General features: G+C 38.0%; 1 protein-coding gene and 1 non-coding gene across 2 annotated transcripts; one reads left to right on the top strand and one right to left on the bottom strand.

Moving 5' to 3' along the window:
• Nucleotides 1–7,609: 7,609 nt before the first annotated feature.
• Nucleotides 7,610–7,716, bottom strand: LOC133807581 (small nucleolar RNA R71). Its single transcript, XR_009879486.1, has one exon. It is a non-coding gene; the product is annotated as a small nucleolar RNA R71 (small nucleolar RNA).
• Nucleotides 7,717–8,365: 649 nt separating this feature from the next.
• LOC133805723 (uncharacterized) lies at nt 8,366–8,944 on the top strand. Its single transcript, XM_062243884.1, has one exon. It carries the CDS (start codon nt 8,366–8,368, stop codon nt 8,942–8,944), a length of 579 nt encoding a protein of 192 aa, XP_062099868.1.
• The last annotated feature ends 14,685 nt before the right edge of the window (nt 8,945–23,629 follow it).

Here is a 23,629-nt window from a genome sequence, read left to right as displayed (position 1 = left end):
AGTGGCACCAGTATTGACTCAGCCTAGGGTTGACAGCAGATGGGAATTTTTCTGTGGAAGATTCCAGGAGTATTACCCTCCAATCTTTAAGGGAGGCCTGGATCCATTTAGAGTTGAGCAATGGATAGGCATGATCAATTCCATTTTCGACAGTATGGGGCTGGTAGGTCATGATAGGGTGATCTGTGCTACATTTGTATTGTGGGATGATGCCCAAACGTGGTGAGAAGTAGTGTCCCAGACCCGAGACATAGCTGTGATGGACTGAAAAGAATTTAGGCAGCTGTTTAAAGAAAGATATTACTGTGATGCAGCCCAGACTGCTAAGATGAATGAGTTTCTTAACCTTGTTCAGGGAAATGCAACAGTAACCGAGTATGTTAACAGATTTAATGGGTTGGCCAAGTTTTCTTTTGATATGGTACCCACAGATGTAGTACAGAAGGAAAGATTTATCCAGGGATTGAATCCCAGAGTAGCTCAGGGCATCAGGGTTCCCCTAGTGCATGAAATCTCTACCTATGCTCGGGTGGTAAGAAAGGCTCTTGCTGTTGAGAGCACAGGAAATCAGATTGAGAAGGAGAGTACCGCAGAGCACGGAGCTCAGACAGTGACACCTCCATTTATTGGTTTGGGCAAGAAAAAGAACTGGAGGACTTATCAAAAATGTGCTCGGTGTAAGAGGCGTCATCTGGGAAAATGCCGAGAAGGGCATGTTTCTTATATGGAATGGTTGGACAGCTCGACTCCAGATCGAGTGTTCGCTTCGATGCAGCCAGAGTCAGAAACTGAGACTGAGACTGAGGCTGGTTCCTCAGGGGTGCCAGGTCAGCTTTCTAGTTTTGATTTTTGTATTGCACTGACTGGTTTCGGTGCCATGATGTTCTTTGCTTGTTGCATCTAGAGAAGCATAGGTTTGTTATGCAGATTGCATGATTATGTTGTGATGAGTTAGATTATGGTGGAAAGGATCAGTTGTTTTGATAAAGTTGGTTATGACTGACTTCAGTATGATCCATGATTTGGATTGGTTAGCCAAGTGTGGGGGCAATGCTAGATTGCAAGGAAATGATAGTAACTCTTGGGTTTGAGAGTGGGAAACCCTTGTGATAGTTGGCACTATACATGGATTTTATATGCTTATGACATATGTATTTAGAGCTAGAGATCTATTGCATGAGGATGCATAGATATCCTAGCTAGTGTGGTGGATAACACTTAGGTTGTGCTAGTGGGATTAGGACAGACTGGATTAGTCTGTAAGTTTCTGGATATGATTCCAGGGAATTTGCCAGGGGTTGCCTTTACACAAAAAGATAAATGGTGATTAGATTGGTGCCAGGGATGGAATCAGGTCTAGGGCACTGTATTGAACTGCTTCAGTAGAGTTGTAAGAACTAAAGGCTCAATTATTGAGTAAGATGGTATTCTCCAAAGTGGATCTTTGATCTGGTTATTACCAGCTAGAGATCAGGGAGAAGGATATGCAGAAGACTGATTTTATATTAGATAAGGGAACTAGGAGTGCTGGGTTATGTTTTTAAGATTTTATTAATGCCAAGCAATTTTTATGCATTAGATGAAAAGAGTATTCAAGGATTATCTTAATTGGATTTGTGATCGTCTTGATTTGTGGTGTTGTGGTATATTCTCGGTTGGAGAATTTCCAAGGTTAAGGAATGCCTTAGAGGGTAGGAGTTCCCTTGGACGGGCATGATATTACATGTACTTTGTGGAAGAGTTCTGAGTCTTCTTACAGATCAGAACCAGTTGTAGGTTGTTATGACACCTCAGTGACAGGGAAAGGTGATTGCCTATGCATCATGTTATTTGAAGGATATGACCAGGACTAGAGTAGAGTTACTGGTGGGTCAGGTGGCCAGCTTTATACTTGAGATTATTATTTCAGAAATGATCAAAGGAAAGACAGTTAAGTGAACCACAGATGGGATAATTGAGGGGAATGTCTTAGTTGGATTAGCTAAGGATTATACAGTGTCGGGTATGGGTTTATTGTGGTATAAGGATCGGATTTGGAATCCGATGGACACTGGGATGAAATGGGAGATTCTAGATGAATCGCATACTACCCTCTTATTCTCTTCATCCAGGCATCATGAAAAATTTATTAGGATATGAAAGCTTTATAGCGGTGGCCTGGGATGGAGAGGGACGTAATGGAATACATGACAAAGTTCTTAACCTATTAGTAGGTCAAGACAGAGTATCAAAAACTAGTAAGGTCATTACAGCCTTTGAGTATTCCATAATGGAAATAAGGAAACATCGCGATGGGTTTCACGGTGGGGCTGCCCAGGATAGTGGGTCAGCATGAGTTGGTTTGGGTCATTACGGACCAGTATTTAAAGTGAGCCCACTTCTATCAGTAAGGATGAGTAATACAGCTGATCAATATTCAGTTCTTTGTGTGAGAGAGGTAGTACGCCTTCATAGAATTCAAGGTCCATCTTATCAGATGAAGACTCTATTATTACTTTCAAGTTTTGGGGAAGGTTGTAGAAGGCAATGAATATACAGTTGGAATTTAATACAGTTTATTACTCTCAGACTGATTGTAAATCAGAGAGAGTTATCCAGTTATTGGAAGGGCATCTTATGAGATGGTTGAGATATTATATCTGGATCCTGAGGTAGTTTCTGGGATCATTGAGGTTTTTGAAAAGGTTAGAGCTTGGATGCTCACTTCTTAGAGTAAATGGAAAAGTTATGATGATTTGAAAAGCAGGAACATGCGGTTCCAAGTAGAGGATTGTATCTTCCTTAAAGTATCACCATGGAAAGGGGTGAAGAGTTAAGGGCAAGTTGAGCCCTAGATTAATGTGACCGTTTAAATCCTAGATAGGACCGGTCAGGTTGCCTTTGGATTGGCCTTATCTTTGGCACTGTTGGTCGTATACATTGTATTTTATATTTCCATGTTGAGGACATGGGTTAGAAGAGACTCATGTGTTGAGTTATGAGAATCTAGAGATTGAGGCTAAGTTATCCTATGAGGAGTAGCCAGTTCGGATTTGAATAGAAAGAATAAGGTTCTAAGAAGCAAAGATATACCTTTAGTTAAGGTATGATACAGAAACAGTGAGGTCGAGGGAATGACCTAGGAAACTAGAATCAATTGTACGGAATTTATATTCCGTGTGGTTCAAATAAATTTCGAGGACGAAATTTCTGTAAGGAGGGGATAGTTGTAATGACCCAAATTTCCTAATAAGGTTTAGGACCTTGATTAGGAGGCCGGAAGGGCCATAGTTGATTTATTATGCCATTAAATGATTATATGCATGATTATGTGAATTATATTATTATATGAAGATAAATGCATGTATATGGGTCCACTTTTCATTATAAGGGCATTTTGGCAATTTGGCCCATTGAGGGAATATTTGTATATTTTCATGCATGTTTGTGAATTATGAATAAGGCCACATTATAATGTGGATTTGTTCGAGCTATTCGGCATAAGACGATCTTTGAATGCAAGTTAGCAGTTTGGTCATAACGGGGTTAATTTCGGGGCTCGGGGTGAGTCTCGGGGGAATTTGAGGATTAGTGCATTACCGGGAATTAAAGGGTAATGGATTATGATTTATTAGCATTTGAGAATATTGGGAATAACGGGAATTGGAGGACGTTAATTATGATTAACGGGATTACAGGAGAAAGGACGGTTTTACCCTTGGTAGCCTTAAGAGGGAATTTAATGACCTAGGGGCATTTTGGTCTTTTGACCTATGGGTATATATCAACTAGAAGGTTGTAGAGCTGAACCAAAATAGAGCCTCTTTCTTTCTTCCTCTTCACGATCATCACTTCTCCTTCTTCTTTCTTTGAATTTTTGAAGTTCCAATTGAGGATTCAAGCTAGGGAACCAAGCCTTGAGGGTCTAGGGTTGTGTTCTACTACTGAAGAGGGTTCCATCTTGAGTTTAAGGTAAGGTTTTAGCCATGAAATCTCTGGTTTCTTGCTCTGTTTTCAGTTGAGTTTCAGCTGGAATTTTGAAGTTGATAGTTGAGAATTGATGGAAATTTTTAGCAAAGATTGATTGGGTTTTGATACCTAGGACTTGTAGAATGGGTATTTGGGTTCATTTGTGAGTTTGGTTGAAGTTTGGAATCAGATTTTTAAGTTTGGAAAGTGGAGAAGTCGAAGGGGAAAAACCAGGGCTGAATCACCCTAGTCTAGCGCTATAGCGCCCAAGGGAGGGCGCAACAGCGCTGTCCAGGGCAAGTCATCCCTGTTTGTAGCGCCTAGGTGCTAAGGGGGCAGTGCTACCCTGTTTTTCTAGGGTTCTATTTTGGGCACTTTTGAGGGTTTTTTGCTAGGGGTTTCAATTCCTAAGGCTCAGGATCGAATCTACTAACCGTTTGAGTACGATTCGAGGTCCCGGGAGTGAGGTTTAGGTCAAGAACCTTTTATTGTTAATTTCATTAATTGGATTCCAAATTTGGTTATGACTAGGTGACCGCTAAAGGATCAAAGGATCGATCGTTCTCAAGGGTCGTTCATTTGTTATTTCTCGCTCGAACTAGAGGTAAGAAAACTTCACCCAGTATGTGCCATGCATGGTTTTTGATGTAGCATGTTGAGTGCTCTATTTGTATATCTGGAATGCATATCAAATGCTTGGCAATTTGCTTATCTGTGAATGGTACTGACTTATTAGTCAGAATCGGCAATGGTGTCAGTAATAATTGCGAAGCTGTGACTTACTAGTCAAGTTCGGCAATAGTACGGAGCATTGGTTGTATGGCATTGGATTATAAGTCAAGAACGGTATTAGCGTGTTTAACACAAGCCGAAAAGATTAGATCTAATCGACATAAGCATTATCATCATAAGCATGAAATGATTGACCGGCCTTAAGTTCGATGAAAACTAAAAGTGCTTGTCTAGTCTAAAGGCTAGTTACATAGAGCCAGAGCTATAAGCTCTGGTGACTGATATGTCACATGGCTAGGAGGGTATGAGACCTCAGAGATAGACTTATTAGTTATCTATACAGAGAGACTTATTAGTCATCTAACCGAGATAGACTTATCAGTCATCTAACCGAGATAGACTTATCAGTCATCCATACAAAGATAGACTTATCAGTCATCTAACAGAGTTTGACTTATCAGTCATCTACATAAGGATAGACTTATTAGTTATCTATACAGAGAGACTTATTAGTCATCTAACCGAAATAAACTTATCAGTCATCTAACCGAGATAGACTTATCAGTCATCTACATAAGAATATACTTATTAGTTATCTATATAGAGAGACTGATTAGTTATCTATACAGAGACTTATTAGTCATCTATACAGATAGACTTATTAGTCATCTATACAGAGAGACTTATTAGTCATCTATACAGAGAGACTTATTAGTTATCTATACAGAGAGACTTATTAGTCATCTACCTAAGAGATAGACTTATCAGTCATCTAACCGAGACAGACTTATCAGTCAACCATACAGAGATCGACTTATTAGTCATCCATATAGAGATAGACTTACCAGTCATCTGATAACTTCATTTTAGGGTCATTTTAGAAAGTGTTTTTGTCGCAATCTTGAGTGTTTTTGTGTGTTTTGTTCAAGATTACGCTTTTGTTTGTCTTTATTTTAGGTTGGTGTGATGAATCATGAGAAAAAATACAAAAAGAAGCTAAATGGTGGAAAACGAGGCTTTTGGCGGTTATTGGACTAAAAATGATATCAAGGATGCTTCAAGGACGAGTTTTGATGAAGAGATGAGCTGAAGGATCAATTCTGAGAAAAATTTAATTAAGGTCGCGACTTGGACTTTTGAGTGGCAACTTGAGGGGAAATCAGAGACATATATGTTGCTGGAAAGAATTAGTGTCGTGACTTGGGCTTACAAGTCGCGACTCAAGGGGAAACAGAGGCTAAGCTCAGGAGATGATTAGACACGGGCCGCGACTTGCTTAATCTGAGTCGCGGCGCCTAAAGCCAAAATAAGAGAAGAAAAGGGCCACGAATAGACACGGGCCGCGACCCAGAAAATGCCAAGTCGCGGCCCGCACTAGGAAAAATTCAGAAACTTGTATTTTTTTACTATAAATTCATGTTCAAGGTTTAATTAGGTCATTAGGTCAGTTTTTAATTACATTTTTTTAGAGACTAATAGTAGTTCTTAGGTTAAATATTCTGCAGTTTCTTATTTTTATTTCTTCTTCAAGTTTATGAATTTTATGTTTATGAATAATTATTTGGTTGATTTAGTCATGTCTGATATGAACTAAACAATTTTTATCTAGGGTTTAATGTAGTCACTTGGATTTCTATCTAATTGAATTATGATATTCTTTTGATTTTCTTCTCTATTCTAATCTATATAATGTATGTTTAATGCTAGTAAATATTTGATCACTATTTTCTTGATTTAATGATTTTGATTCAAAATTCGAAAGATGTGAATTGAATATGTTATCATTATATAGACATAGGTTGCATATTGGACGAAAGTACTTGTATGACTTGTGTAGTAATTAAGGTTTCCTTACTTAATGCCTTTTATATGTTTAAGTTTATCATAGATATGTAGAAAACCTGCATATAGGCTGAGATCTTATATCTTGAAAAAGAATAGGAATCAATTTATGTTAACCTGCTATTAGAATAGAAAGAAAGAAATCTAGAATGGATTAATACAATTAGTAGAATGAAAAGTTGATGAAATTAACACCCTAGGTCTTTTTCATAGTGATTTAAATCTTTTCCTTAGTTGTTTTCTTGTTTAAAGTATTTTCATATTTAAAAGTCAAATTCTTAGTTGCCAAATAGAAATTTAAAGAACAATTAGTGGTACTTGGAAGATATTCTTCGAGGGAATGATACTTTACTTATCATATAGTACTTGAATCGATTGCGTGCACTTGCGTATATATATTTTCACGATCAAGTTTTTGGCGCCGTTGCCAAGGACTTAATTTCTAATATCACAGTTAATTGTTATTTGTTCTAATTTGGTTGTATTGTTTTATTTTATTTTTGTTTAACATTTATTTGAATCAAGGTTATATTTTATTTAAGGAATTGTTGGTATATGCGAGGAAATAGACAAAAGGAGAGTATACCAATAGATCTGGAAATTGAAAAAACGTGCAGACAGAACCGAAAAATAAAAAAAAAGGTTGGAGATCACCATGGCTGAAAATGTGAATAATGGTGTGAACAACAATGCAAATATGGGTAATGTAGCTGAGGCAAATCCACCACTAAGGAATTATGTACTCCCTAATGTTACAGGGATACATTCAAGTATTCAACCTCCTACTATAGAGGCGAATAATTTTGAAATAAAGCCCTCAATTATTCAGATGGTACAAAACCGTGTTCAATTTGGAGGGTTACCAAATGAGGATCCAAATCTACATATCACAATTTTTTTGGAGTTATGTGCTACATTTAAGATGAATGGGGTTAGTAATGATGTTGTAAGATCGAGACTCTTTCAATTTTCACTAAGGGATAGAGATAAGAGTTGGTTGAATTCATTACAAGCCAATTCTATACTTACTTGGGAAGATTTGACTCAAAAGTTTTTTGGCAGATATTTTCCTCCTGCTAAGTCAGCTAGAATAAGAGAAGAGATTAACAATTTCCATCAACTGGATGGAGAGTCTTTGTATGGTGCATGGGAACGATTTAAGGAATTACAAAGAAAATGCCCACATCATGGAATAGAGAAGTGGTTGTTAGTACATACTTTTTATAATAGTTTGGGGGGAAATACAAGGACAGTTATAGATGCAGCATCTGGAGGAGCATTTATGAGAAAAAGCGCTAATGAGGCATATGAGTTGTTGGAAGAGATGGCTATGAATAATTATAATTGGCCTACTGAGTGAGAGAATAAGAAAGTAGTGGGAGTCTTAGAAGTTGATCCAATTGTGCTCTTAACCGCTCAAGTAGCATCTCTAACCAAACAACTAAAACAAACTAATCTCACGGCACAAGCAATGCAAGTACAAAATGTCATGAGTTGTGAGATTTGTGGAGGACCTCATTCTTATGAACAATGCTCGAGCACAGCTAGTTGCTCTACTGATGTGAATAATATGCCCTTGGAGCAGGCAAATGTTATAGGTAATTTTTCAAGACCTGCACCCAACACTTACTCAAATTCCTATACACCTGCTTGGAAAAATCATCCTAATCTATCTTGGAAAAATAATCAAGGGTTACAACCACAATATCCATAGTATCCACCTCAACAACCCCCTCATCAATTGACTTGTGGAAAATATTATGATCCGATCCTACGCCCAGCTCATCCACCACCACATCCTTCAACACAACCTGAAATAAAGCCCGACATACTGAACCAGTTCATGACTGAAACCAGGGCATCCATAAGAAGTTTGGAGACACAAATAGGTCAATTGGCTCAATTGTTTTCTAGTAGACAACAAGGAAATTTGCCTAGTTCCACAGAGGTAAATCCTAAAGAACAGTGTAATGCAATATCCTTGAGGAGTGGGACTGAGTATGAAGGACCTATAGTAGATGATAAGAAGAAGAAGACAACAGATAAGCAAGTTACAAGTCCAATTCAAGAGGATGTTACCGAAGACCTTCCAAAACCAGAAAAACCAAAATACTTTAAGCATATGCCAAAAATACCATATCCTCAACGGTTTCGAAAGGCTAATCTTGACAAACAATTTTCTAAATTTTTGGATATCTTTAGAAAACTACACATTAATATCCATTTTGCAGAGGCTTTAGAACAAATGCCAATTTATGTGAAGTTTATGAAAGAAATTTTGTCAAGGAAGCGGAAATTAGAGGATTATGAGACAGTTACATTAACTGAAGAGTGCAACACAATACTGCAGAATAAACTACCTCCAAAACTTAAAGACCCTGGTAGTTTCAATATCTCATGTTCTATAGGGGGTTTAGTGTAAACAAAGGCATTATGTGATTTAGGGGCTAGTGTGAATTTGATGCCTCTATCAATCTTTCAGAAGCTGAATTTGGGAGAAGCTCGGCCAACTACAGTGTCTTTGCAGATGGCAGATAGGTCAGTTAATCATCCTATTGGAGTGATTGAGGATGTATTGGTAAAAGTGGGTGAATTCATCTTTCCTACGGACTTTATTATTTTAGATATGGAGGAAGATGAAAATATTCCAATAATACTTGGAAGACCATTCTTGGCGACTGGTAGTGTAACGACCCGGATTTTCAAGACTCGATAATGCGGAAATATAAATGTTTTCATTTAACAAAATGTCTCAAAAACCCATAGAAAAAAAAACTTTTTAAAAAGTCGTATGGCCATACTTAACATTTAGTTACAAACATGTTTTACAAAGATTAGAGTGAGCCTAGTTTAGGAAAATTACACAACATTTCCAAAAAAAAAAAGGCTTCCCAAAAGGTCGGTCCACATGTACATTTGCAAGGAAGACTCCAGCGCTCACTGCTCTGCCTTGCCCTTGCCCTTACCTACAACATGAAATAACTAGGTAAGCGAAAACGCTTAGTAAGATCAACTTTCAAACAAAGCAGATAGAGAAATAGGGATCCGGACCCATCCGGACCCTACACAATCAATTTCAAGAACGCTAAAGCGTCCTGGCAAACTTATGGTCATGCCTGATAACCAAGGATAAATTAATTCATATCTAGATAAAAATCCTACACTCAGAAAAATCCCAGAACAAGCAGATATATTATATCACAACTATATCTTATCAACAAGTATATCCCTGCACTCAGAAAATCCCAGAGCAAGCAGATATATTATATCACAACAATATCTTATCAACAATTATATCCCTACACTCAGAAAATCCCAGAGCAAGCAGATATATTATACCACCATATAATTCGAGACCAATGCTCGAAAATTTCCAACAATTCATGCGTAACGCGCCCTCCACATAATTGCTAATCTGTAAAAGAGAACCGAGTCTCCACACTAAGATCTAGCCAATAAATATTCTCATTAAGGGTAACTATCGTGTTACCTAGGGCATCGCTACTTATTCAATAGTGTAATCCAATTTACACGGTTTTACGGAGACTTCTATGTTAATCAGTGGTGCTGGTGAGCAGCTGCCCCTAGGGTGTTCAGCCTCACTCAATCTTGGCAACCCCTAGTATCTCTAGGCACTCTCACGGAATGGCCAATATTCACGGCTGCTATCCGGGAATAACTTATCAGAGCACTTGCTCGGATTCTAACCGTCCAATGATTAAGTAAGCATGAGGGACCCTAGGTCCCATTTATCTTGGCGCCCCTAGGTTTAACCAGCTTATCCTCATCTCATGGCCACTCGTCGCGGTAATGAACCGGACATAAATAAAATCAAGCAGTGTGACGGGGATCAACCGTCTAGGATATGACAGACTTCTACCGTTCATATTTTCTAAATCAGCACTCACTAGACTAACGTCTCTAAGCAACTTTCTATGACAGCCTATATATGTGCATGTATCCCTATACTAACATACAAGACAATAATCATTTCATGTTGCAGCCATACAATATAAGTTGACTTACTTGGAGTCCTTAGCACTCAGCAAGTTTTCACCCTCCAACGTTCAGTCCAGTTACGCTTAGCCAATACTGTAGTTATCCATACAGTATACACGGATTAATTATGGCACTCATAATTCATTATTATTATTTTGGGCAGTTTGGTCATTTTAATAAAAGTCATTTGTAAGGATTTACAATCCTTATTTGGTTTTAAACCTATTAAGGAAAGTTATACAAAATATTCGAGACTAAACCCTAAGTCTCGAGGAGACCTATCCTAAGGTCTCGATACCTAGGCTCGGGTATCACAATGGTATTTCCCCACAACCCGCTAAAAATCTTACTCTTTCAAGGTATCGCAATTAACCCGCACTTTCGACTAGTCGGTTAAAATATGTAAGATTTTAGCCGGTATTATATCCAGAAAATACAAATAATTTCCTTAATTATTTTAAAAGAAAATAAACTTTTTAAATTTTCCTTTTTGTTTTCTTAAGGTTTTTAATATCTAAAAACCGATTTAAGAAAATTGCCTAATTTGTCTTAATTAGGAAAACCGTTATAAATTTCTCATCTTGACTAATTAATTTTCCAAAAGAAATTAATCAATTTTTACTTACTAGAAAAATAATTCATTTAATTATTTTCTCAAAATATAAGGTTTTAAACCCTCTTTTAATTTATTAACTATTAATAAATTAAATCTCTTATTTTTAAAAAGAATAAAAACTCTTTAATAAAAATAATTCATTTAAACTCAACGGGGTAATTTTAGTGAAAATATGATTTCAAGACTTACCAATTTATATCTTGAAATAAGCAAAATTTTACTTTTTACCTTATGTTGCAAAATCTCATTTTTACACCAAGTGTGAAAAACCTATTTTTCACATTTTTAACTACATACTTCGTTAGTTCATAACTTGAAATTTACTTACCCAATTGTTACCAAAATTTCCCAATTCCATTTTTGTTATGCCATTTAGGCCTTTGTAAAATCTTAGGTCAAAATGAGCATTTTTGATTGGTGAAATCATTTTCCAACAATGAGGTAAAAATGACCTTATTTTCAAGTCCTTATTTTTTCCAAACTTTGACAGTTAATAACTTTCAAACCCTTCAATATTTTCTTACCAAATTTTACAGTGGAATAATAGGTTATGCCAGTAATATGTCCACAAAATTTTAGAAAAACTGGGTTCATTTGCCCTATACAGTGGCTGTCCAAACTTGGTTCCGAAAATAAGAATACGAAAAAACAGTTTTTTACCTAAACTTTGAAATAGCATAACTTACTCATTTCTAAACATTTTTTTGTGTTTCAAAAGCTCAATTTTATGTACTCAATCTCAAAAACATCACAGTACAATTAAATTTTACAAAACCAATATACAGTGGCTGCTTGACCCCTTGGAAGTCACAGCTCAAAACATGTTTTGTTTTAGGGTATCCTACAAAACCCTTGGGGGTTTTGGTTCCCATTTTCAAAAATCAATACACATGCATCATAAAAATTATTAAACAACTACCATAACCTTATTACATCATCAACAAGAAACTCTAAGCATTAGATATACAAAATAATGCTTAAAACTAAAAACCCTACAACAAAATCATCAAAAGTAAACTTTTTACCTCTTTGGTGTTCTTGCTTAAGGTTTGGACCTTCCTATAAGCTTTGACTCCTTCAAAACCTTTCAAAAACCCTAACAAACTTCCCCCAACAACATAGTCAATTAGCTATTTGAAACTCTATGCTTAAAACTTTACAAAAGCCTAGATTAGTGAAAGTTTACCTTAGGGAAAACACTTCCTAGACCAAGACTTAGCCTCAAAGTTTCCTTGGTGTTCTTGGGCTTGAAAAATGGAGAGAACACTTTGAGAGGTCTTCAAAAAAGATGATAGTGAATGAGAGATGGAGAGTGATCGGTTCTTAGTGTGGGAATTGCTCACAATACTCTTCAAAATATCACAAGGTACTTGAGTGCTTTTCTACCCACTTGCCCACTTGACCTCTTAATTAAATGCCATTTAAATTTTATAAAATTTGGGTTCACACCACTCTAAAACACCACATGGCCGGCCAACCCTTGCTATATATAATATTTTCATTTTTTTTTTATTTTTTATATAAAGGTTAATAAAGGTTTCATAAGAAGAAAAGTTCAAATTGGCTTTTGACACCTTTTTCACTTTTATTAAGTTTTAATCACCAAACTTAACATTAATTAATTAAATTAAATGTCTCTCACATTTAATTTAATTAATCGCATAATAAAATTTAACCTAGGGTCCATTCATGGAATAAAATTCTCTATTTCGGTAAAATTAGGCATTTAACACAAAATGCCCTAAAATTTCCATTTTCTTTTAGGTTTATTATTTTTTACCAAACTTTAACTTTTATGAATGTATTTTATGCCCAAAATATAATTGCCATGATTTTTCATTTTATTTTCTGAGATTTTTACCCGATCAGGGTTTTTGTGTCAGTCCAGGACCGAAAGTCTTATCTTGACTTTTAAAATCACAAAATTCATATTTTGGCTAGCAATAACTCATGGAATACTTACAAACAAAATATAATATTATTTAAAATAATATTCTTAACCCGGGGGAAAAAAATCCCGACCCGAGTCGTTCAAAGGTACCCGAAAATGCAGGGCGTTACAATACCTACAATTTATAAAGGTTTCGTCCTCGAAACTTAAAACAAATGAGGATACATCTCCCTCATCTTGTCTTCTATTTCCCAGGTTGCCTCTTCAATGCCATGGTTACACCACTGCACCTTTACCAATGGCACCGTCTTGTTCCTCAACACTTTTTCCTTTCGGTCTAGTATCATAACCGGTTTTTCCTCATAGACGAGTTGAGGATCCACGCTCAGCTGCTCATAGCTGATTACATGCGAGGGATCACGCATGTATTTTCTCAATAAGGATACATGAAACACATCATGCACCTTAGACAGGGCGGGCGGAAGAGCTAAAGGATAAGCTACTTCCCCGACCCTCTCTATGATTTCGAAAGGTCCAACGAACCTTGGGCTAAGCTTTCCTTTCTTTTCGAATTGCATAGCCCCTCGTAGCGGAGCTACCTTCAGCAGCACATTATCGCCAACCTCAAACACCAGGGGTCTCCTGCGACTATCAGCATATTTGCGTTGTCGATCAACCGAAGTTTGCAAGCGTTGCCTTATCCGTCGGATGTCCTCTGTAATCTGATCAACCTCATCCGATCCGAGAAACTTTCTTTCACCGGTCTCGTGCCAATGAATCGGTGATCGACATTTCCTTCCATACAATGCCTCATACGGAGCCATCTTGATGGAATCATGGTAGCTATTATTGTAAGCGAACTCTATTAGTGGAAGCTTCTCATTCCATGACCCTTGAAAGTCGAGCACGCAGGCTCTTAGCATATCTTCCAGTGTCTGAATTGTTCGTTCACTTTGACCGTCTGTTTGCGGGTGGAAAGAAGTGCTAAACTTCAGTTTAGTACCCAACCTCGTTTGGATTCTATCCCAGAATGTTGAGGTAAAACGTCCATCGCGATCTGATACGATGGAGTTGGGTACACCATGCAGTCTCATTATTTCTGCAATGTAAATATCTGCTAACTTATGTGCGCCATAAGTTACCTTGATCGGCAAGAAATGAGCGGACTTAGTCAGCCTATCCACGATAACCCAAATGGCATCGTGCCCCTTGGGAGTGGTTGGTAGACCTGTGACAAAGTCCATAATGACCATCTCCCACTTCCATTCCGGAATTTCTAAGGGTTGTAACAATCCGGCTGGTCATTGATGCTCAGCCTTTGTCTGCTGACAAGTCAAGCAGTGTGCCACATATTCTACCGTCTCCTTTTTCATCCCAGGCCACCAAAAGTACTTCTTCAAGTCTTGGTACATTTTTGTGGTACCCGGATGCATGGCATAAGGAGCATTATGTCCTTCGAAAAAGATCTGCTTCTTGATCTCGTCATCATTAGGAACACTTATTCTTCCCTTGAACCCCAATAATCCATCCTCGGAGATATGGAATCCTGGTCGCCCCTCGTTCCTCACTTCGTGCATCAATCCTTGAACCCAAGGATCGAATAACTGCCCACCTCTTATAGCTTCCATAATGGTAGGCTCGATAGAAAGATTAGCCAATTGACCAACTACTATCTCTAACTCCAAGGTAGCAAGGTCGGCTTGTAACTGCGGCGAAATTTCCTTCACTGTCATCACATAAGCACCTGGTTGTCGACTCAATGCATCTGCCACCTTGTTTGCTTTTCCCGGGTGGTGCAGAATGTCGCAGTCATAGTCGTTAAATAGTTCCAACCATCGACGCTGTCTCATATTCAATTCCTTCTGAGTGAAGAAATACTTCAGGCTTTTGTGATCAGTGTAGATGTCGCAGTGTATCCCGTATAGGTAGTGCCTCCATATTTTTAGAGCAAAAACCACTGCTGCAAGCTCCAGGTCATGAGTGGGATAGTTCTTCTCGTAATTCTTTAGCTGTCGAGAAGCATAAGAAATTACTTTTCCGTGCTGCATCAACACTGCTCCCAACCCTCGGCCTGAGGCATCGCTATAAATAGTATATCCCTCTGTGCCATTGGGGATTGTCAGCACTTGGGCAGTCGTCAATCTTGTTTTCAGCTCCTGAAAACTCTCCTCACACTTGTCAGTCCATTCATATTTGATGTTTTTGCGGGTAAGGGCAATCATTGGTGCGGCTATTTTGGAAAATCCTTCCACAAATCGCCGGTAGTATCCCGCTAACCCAAGAAAACTTCTAACCTCATGCGCATTTTTCAGAGGTTTCCACTGCTTAACAACTTCTATTTTGGCGGGATCTACTGAAATTCCATTTCCCGACACTATGTGCCCCAGAAAACTTACTTTCTCTAGCCAGAATTCGCACTTCGAAAACTTAGCATAAAGCTTTTCGTCTCGCAGACACTGGAGGACCAGTTCCAGATGTGTTGCATGCTCTTCCTGGCTTTTCGAGTATATCAGAATATCGTCAATGAACACGACGACAAACTTATCCAAATACTCGTGAAATACTCGGTTCATGAGATCCATGGATGCAGCAGGCGCATTGGTTAGTCCAAAGGACATCACTAAGAACTCGTAGTGACCGTAACGCGTTCTGAAGGCCGTCTTTGGTATATCTGTCTCCTTAACCTTGAGCTAATGATAGCCTGATCGCAGGTCTATTTTGGAAAATACTGACGCTCCTTGTAGTTGATCGAAAAGATCGTCGATCCTCGGTAATGGATATCGGGTCTTGATCGTCACTTTATTCAACTCCCGATAGTCAATGCACATTCTCATCGTACCGTCTTTCTTCTTAACGAATAAGATCGGGGCTCCCCATGGAGAATGGCTTGGCCTTATGAACTTCTTGTCCAGTAACTCTTGCAGTTGTGACTGCAACTCCTTGAGTTCAGCTGGTGCCATTCTGTAAGGAGTCTTTGAGATCGGCGCAATTCCCAGAATCAACTCTATCTCAAACACAATCTCTCGGTCTGGTGGAATCCCTGGGAGATCTTCAGGAAATACATCAGAAAACTTGCACACAACCGGTACATCCGATGGTTGTTGACTCGTTTCTTTATCCTTATCCACTATGTTTGCCAGAAAATCGATGCACCCGTCACTCAACATTTTTCTCGCCTTTATCGCAGAAATCATGGGACACTTCTTTTCTCTTGACGTACCCTTGAACTCGAATGGTTCTTCTCCTGCTGGGGTGAAGACCACTTTTCTGCGCTTGCAATTGATAACTACTCCATATTTGGTTAACCAATCCATCCCAAATATGACATCATATTCATGTAGGTCCAAGACTAACAGATCCACCATTAGCTCACGATTTTCAACCCAAACTGGTACGGCTCTAACCCATGTCCGTACCAGCATATCCTCACCCGAAGGCAAGGATACCCCACAAATAACAGGCATAGGCTCAGGACTTCTATTTAATTTTTCCACAAAGGATGCAGATACAAAAGAATGTGATGCACCAGTATCCATTAATGCATATGCTGAGGTTTGGGCGATAGAAATCTGACCTGACACCATATCAAATGGGCCAGCTCCTTTGTCGCTTTGTGTAAGTGCATAAACTCGAGGCGGAGCTCCAATTTTTTTATGTTGGTCATTTCCATTGCCCTTGGCTGGCATTCGACAATCCCTAGCAAAGTGCCCTAGCTTTCCACAATTAAAATAGACCCCGCACTCACCCTGATGGCGGCGGTTACACTTGTTGCACAGTGGCCATTGCTCAAACTCACGTCTCGGCTGTTTGTTGTGACTAGCCATTGCCTGATTGGGAGGTCCCCCTTTTCTTTTGTTATTTCCCCCAAAAATCGGTCTTGTGCCTCTTGGATCGTTTGTTTGCCCCGAGTTCTGGCCGAACCTCGGGTTGAACCTTCCCCTTAGGCCATTCTGATTGGCCTGAAACTATCCGGGGTTGTTGGGAGTGTACCTCCTGTCTTCGTTCTTCTTTGGATCAGGCTTGTCTGACACGACCCAAGACTCTTGGCGAAGAGCCCGTTCCACAGCTTCAGCATACGTCTTTGGGCCAGTTCTACCAGTGTCTACACACCTAGCAATGTCTCTGCGTAGGCCCTTCATAAAACTCCAGGTCTTATTCTCTTCAATGCTCACCTGGTTCTTCGCAAACCTAGACAGTTGGTCAAATTTTCGAACGTAGTCCCGCACGCTCGATGTTCCTTGCTTCAGATTAGTGAACTCATTCACTTTGTGCTCAATCACCGCCTTACTAAAGTACTTTACATTGAACAAGGTCAAGAACTCTAGCCATTCCATCTCGGAAACGTTATGCCCTTTCTTGGCTGCGTCCCACCAGATGCGGGCATCTTTTCTCAGCATATAGGTCGCGCAGACTACCTTCTCTCTCTCAGTAGTTCCAATGAAGTCGAAGATTCTTTCCAAAATACTAATCCCTTCCTCTGCCATTGAAGGGTCACTGCTCCCCTCGAATATAGGTGGATTTTGGTTGTCGAACCTTTCTGATATAGATTTTTGCTCGGGCAGTTCTTGGCGCTTCTACTGGTTGTACAGGTTGTTCAATGATAACCTGCGGGCCAAGGTTTTGTTCTTCATTGTTTGCAGGTGGTACTTCGTAGTTCTGAGAATTGTTGGGTGGTATAGGGAGTCGTCCCAGAAGGGTGTTAAATCTTTCAGCTTAGAGGGCATCAGCGTCCTCCTGTCTCTTTTGCCCTCTTTCTATTTGAGCTCCTTGCGTCTCCACTAGCCTTTGCAGATTGTTCATCTGCTCGGCTATCTCGCGAACTCTATCAGCTTGGTTTGGAGCTCTAGCGGCAAGCGCGTTCTGAGCTCTATCAGCAGGTGCGGCCTGGCCTCGGCCAGCAACACCCCTTCCTCTTTGAGCTCTTGTCCTTGCCAATTGTTTGATTTCAATCAAAAGCTCTTAAGCGCATAAGGACGAGAAGTTAATATTGACACAGATAGTTAATCAACCTAATTAAGCACACCAAACATATCAAGCACAACAAGCAATCAACACTTTTTAACAAAAGTTAGCAACTTCATTTCATAACCTATACTATATACAACAACGTTTGAAGTTTGGGTTGGCAAGTCAAAGGGATTTACAAAATTAGCCCAAAAAAAATGGACTTATAACCCTTCTAGACCAGTTACTAATTTCCTTAATCATATACAAGGTAGGTATATATTTCAAAACTAGGTGGGTTTCTAACACCTAGCCGGTGTTGCTTTCCGCTGCCATATTAGAACCATCCTCAGGATCCTCCTCGGGATCTTCCTCGTCTTGGTCCATCAACTCCTCATAAGAAATTTCCCCGTCGCCGAGTTCTTCATTAGCCACTTCCTCCATTGGCGGGTTCTCAGCTACAACTACACCAAAGTCCTACAACCTAGTAGGTTTGCAAGGTCTTTACAAAAAGTATCAACAAGACCCTCACAGCATAACCTAATCTAAGTTGTCCATCAACATATCCAGCTCTATGTCGGTATCCCCGTCAGACTGCTCGAGATCCTCCTCTGGCTCTACTGAAGACTTTTGTCATGTACTGCGTACATTGCCAAATGGCACGCCAATGTCGTCATTCGTACTCAAAGTGGCAAGGAATTCTCATCGTTAAAGAGTCTATAGAAAATCGATTCTAGGCGAAGGGATCATGGGTAGTTTTCCTATCACAGGGTCACCTATCTCAGGTATATCGACCATAACCTACAATTTATAGAATTGAGGTGAATAAAAAGAAAACAACACACTAAAGGAAGAAACAGTACTTACAGTGAGTGCCGGTCTATCTTTGCAAAATGTACATGTGGGTTATCTACAGAACCGGCTCAACTCGAGCTCTGATACCAACTGTAACGACCCGGATTTTCAAGACTCGATAATGCAGAAATATAAATGTTTTCATTTAACAAAATGTCTCAAAAACCCATAGAAAAAAAAACTTTTTAAAAAGTCGTATGGCCATACTTAACATTTAGTTACAAACATGTTTTACAAAGATTAGAGTGAGCCTAGTTTAGGAAAATTACACAACATTTCCAAAAATAAAAAGGCTTCCCAAAGGTCGGTCCACATGTACATTTGCAAGGAAGACTCCAGCGCTCACTGCTCTGCCTTGCCCTTGCCCTTACCTACAACATGAAATAACTAGGTAAGCGAAAACGCTTAGTAAGATCAACTTTCAAACAAAGCAGATAGAGAAATAGGGATCCGGACCCATCCGGACCCTACACAATCAATTTCAAGAACGCTAAAGCGTCCTGGCAAACTTATGGCCATGCCTGATAACCAAGGATAAATTAATTCATATCTAGATAAAAATCCTGCACTCAGAAAAATCCCAGAACAAGCAGATATATTATATCACAACTATATCTTATCAACAATTATATCCCTGCACTCAGAAAATCTCAGAGCAAGCAGATATATTATATCACAACTATATCTTATCAACAATTATACCCCTACACTCAGAAAATCCCAGAGCAAGCAGATATATTATACCACCATATAATTCGAGACCAACGCTCGACAATTTCCAACAATTCATGCATAACGCGCCCTCCAACATAATTGCTAATCTGTAAAAGAGAACCGAGTCTCCACACTAAGATCTAGCCAATAAATATTCTCATCAAGGGTAACTATCGTGTTACCTAGGGCATCGCTACTTATTCAAGAGTGTAATCCAATTTACACGGTTTTACGGAGACTTCTATGTTAATCAGTGGTGCTGGTGAGCAGCTGCCCCTAGGGTGTTCAGCCTCGCTCAATCTTGGCAACCCCTAGTATCTCTAGGCACTCTCACGAAATGGCCAATATTCACGGCTGCTATCCGGGAATAACTTATCAGAGCACTTGCTCGGATTCTAACCGTCCAATGATTAAGTAAGCATGAGGGCCCCTAGGTCCCATTTATCTTGGCGCCCCTAGGTTTAACCAGCTTATCCTCATCTCATGGCCACTCGTCGCAGTAATGAACCGGACATAAATAAAATCAAGCAGTGTGACGGGGATCAACCGTCTAGGATATGACAGACTTCTACCGTTCATATTTTCTAAATCAGCACTCACTAGACTAACGTCTATAAGCAACTTTCTATGGCAGCCTATATATGTGCATGTATCCCTATACTAACATACAAGACAATAATCATTTCATGTTGCAGCCATACAATATAAGTTGACTTACTTGGAGTCCTTAGCGCTCAGCAAGTTTTCACCCTCCAACGTTCAGTCCAGTTACGCTTAGCCAATACTGTAGTTATCCATACAGTATACTCGGATTAATTATGGCACTCATAATTCATTATTATTATTATTTTGGGCAGTTTGGTCATTTTAATAAAAGTCATTTGTAAGGATTTACAATCCTTATTTGGTTTTAAACCTATTAAGGAAAGTTATACAAAATATTCGAGACTAAACCCTAAGTCTCGGGGAGACCTATCCTAAGGTCTCGATACCTAGGCTCGGGTATCACAATGGTATTTCCCCACAACCCGCTAAAAATCTTACTCTTTCAAGGTATCGCTATTAACCTGCACTTTCGACTAGTCGGTTAAAATATGTAAGATTTTAGCCGGTATTATATCCAGAAAATACAAATAAATTCCTTAATTATTTTAAAAGAAAATAAACTCTTTAAATTTTCCTTTTTGTTTTCTTAAGGTTTTTAATATCTAAAAATCGATTTAAGAAAATTGCCTAATTTGTCTTAATTAGGAAAACCGTTATAAATTTCTCATCTTGACTAATTAATTTTCCAAAAGAAATTAATCAATTTTTACTTACTAGAAAAATAATTCATTTAATTATTTTCTCAAAATATAAGGTTTTAAACCCTCTTTTAATTTATTAACTATTAATAAATTAAATCTCTTATTTTTAAAAAGAATAAAAACTCTTTAATAAAAATAATTCATTTAAACTCAACGGGGTAATTTTAGTGAAAATATGATTTCAAGACTTACCAATTTATATCTTGAAATAAGCAAAATTTTACTTTTTACCTTATGTTGCAAAATCTCATTTTTACACCAAGTGTGAAAAACCTATTTTTCACATTTTTAACTACATACTTCGTTAGTTCATAACTTGAAATTTACTTACCCAATTGTTACCAAAATTTCCCAATTCCATTTTTGTTATGCCATTTAGGCCTTTGTAAAATCTTAGGTCAAAATGAGCATTTTTGATTGGTGAAATCATTTTCCAACAATGAGGTAAAAATGACCTTATTTTCAAGTCCTTATTTTTTCCAAACTTTGACAGTTAATAACTTTCAAACCCTTCAATATTTTCTTACCAAATTTTACAGTGGAATAATAGGTTATGCCAGTAATATTTACAAAAAAATTTAGAAAAAACTGGGTTCATTTGCCCTATACAGTGGCTGTCCAAACTTGGTTCCGGAAATAAGAATACGAAAAAACAGTTTTTTACCTAAACTTTGAAATAGCATAACTTACTCATTTCTAAACATTTTTTTGTGTTTCAAAAGCTCAATTTTATGTACTCAATCTCAAAAACATCACAGTACAATTAAATTTTACAAAACCAATATACAGTGGCTGCTTGACCCCTTGGAAGTCACAGCTCAAAACATGTTTTGTTTTAGGGTATCCTACAAAACCCTTGGGGGTTTTGGTTCCCATTTTCAAAAATCAATACACATGCATCATAAAAATTATTAAACAACTACCATAACCTTATTACATCATCAACAAGAAACTCTAAGCATTAGATATACAAAATAATGCTTAAAACTAAAAACCCTACAACAAAATCATCAAAAGTAAACTTTTTACCTCTTTGGTGTTCTTGCTTAAGGTTTGGACCTTCCTATAAGCTTTGACTCCTTCAAAACCTTTCAAAAACCCTAACAAACTTCCCCCAACAACATAGTCAATTAGCTATTTGAAACTCTATGCTTAAAACCTTACAAAAGCCTAGATTAGTGAAAGTTTACCTTAGGGAAAATACTTCCTAGACCAAGACTTAGCCTCAAAGTTTCCTTGGTGTTCTTGGGCTTGAAAAATGGAGAGAACACTTTGAGAGGTCTTCAAAAAAGATGATAGTGAATGAGAGATGGAGAGTGATCGGTTCTTAGTGTGGGAATTGCTCACAATACTCTTCAAAATATCACAAGGTACTTGAGTGCTTTTCTACCCACTTGCCCACTTGACCTCTTAATTAAATGCCATTTAAATTTTATAAAATTTGGGTTCACACCACTCTAAAACACCACATGGCCGGCCAACCCTTGCTATATATAATATTTTCATTTTTTTTTTTTTATATAAAGGTTAATAAAGGTTTCATAAGAAGAAAAGTCCAAATTGGCTTTTGACACCTTTTTCACTTTTATTAAGTTTTAATCACCAAACTTAACATTAATTAATTAAATTAAATGTCTCTCACATTTAATTTAATTAATCACATAATAAAATTTAACCTAGGGTCCATTCATGGAATAAAATTCCCCATTTTCTTTTAGGTTTATTATTTTTGACCAAACTTTAACTTTTATGAATGTATTTTATGCCCAAAATATAATTGCCATGATTTTTCATTTTATTTTCCGAGATTTTTACCCGATCAGGGTTTTTGTGTCAATCCAGGACCGAAAGTCTTATCTTGACTTTTAAAATCACAAAATTCATATTTTGGCTAGCAATAACTCATGGAATACTTACAAACAAAATATAATATTATTTAAAATAATATTCTTAACCCGGGGGAAAAAAATCCCAACCCGGGTCGTTTAAAGGTACCCGAAAATGCAGGACGTTACAGGTAGGGCTTTAATTGATGTACAAAATGGTGAGTTAAAGCTGCGAGTGCAAAAAGAGGAAGTAATATTTAAAGTTTTTGCAGCTATAGAAATTCCAACTTGTTGTAGAGTTGACGTGGTAAACCAAGAAGGTAATAAGATGGAAGCCTCTAAGAAAAGCTCCACAGTTAAAACTAGAATGAGAAAGGGGTGTAACCGAAAAAATACTTTAATGAAAGGATTCGAATGTTATATGAGCGAGGGAAAGTTTCGATAATTTCTAATCACAAGAAGCGAGGGCCAACTCATGATACTGTGGCTCTAAATGATGTGAGGGGAGGACTTGATCCTAGTTGAATATAAAAGAAAAGAAGCATCCGGCTCAATGACGTTAACGACAGCGCTAGAGGAGGCATTCATATCTTTTATTTAAGTTTTTGTTTTGAGTTTTAATTAGTGGACAATTTTATTTAATTTTATTTTGGATTTTTTAAAGTTTAGTTATTATTTTTATTTTAGTATAATGGTTGTAAAATCGTGAAAAAAAATGAAAAAGGAGTTTTTCAATTAGTCATTGGGCCAAGTCGCGACTTGAATGAGCAAGTCACAACATTACACAAGTCAGAGAGCATTCAAAATTTAAGAGGAGGTGGGTCGTGACTTGCCCATGCTGAGTTGCAACTCTAGGCTGAAACAGAGAGTATTTTTTTTTTCTGGAATTTGGGGCGGGCTGCGACTTGAGAAGCTGAGTCGTGGCGCTTGGATGGGCATTTGTTGAAAAATTTAG

Source organism: Humulus lupulus, chromosome X (genome assembly GCF_963169125.1).
Source record: "Humulus lupulus chromosome X, drHumLupu1.1, whole genome shotgun sequence".
In the NCBI taxonomy this organism is placed as follows: Eukaryota; Viridiplantae; Streptophyta; class Magnoliopsida; order Rosales; family Cannabaceae; genus Humulus; species Humulus lupulus.
The sequence above is the reverse complement of the archived record's forward strand: the minus strand, read 5'-3'. Positions and strand labels throughout refer to the sequence as shown.

What these genes read in the sequence shown, in the direction of transcription:
- LOC133805723 (XM_062243884.1), top strand. Translation starts at nt 8,366, where the DNA reads ATGACTGAAACCAGGGCATCCATAAGAAGTTTGGAGACACAAATAGGT.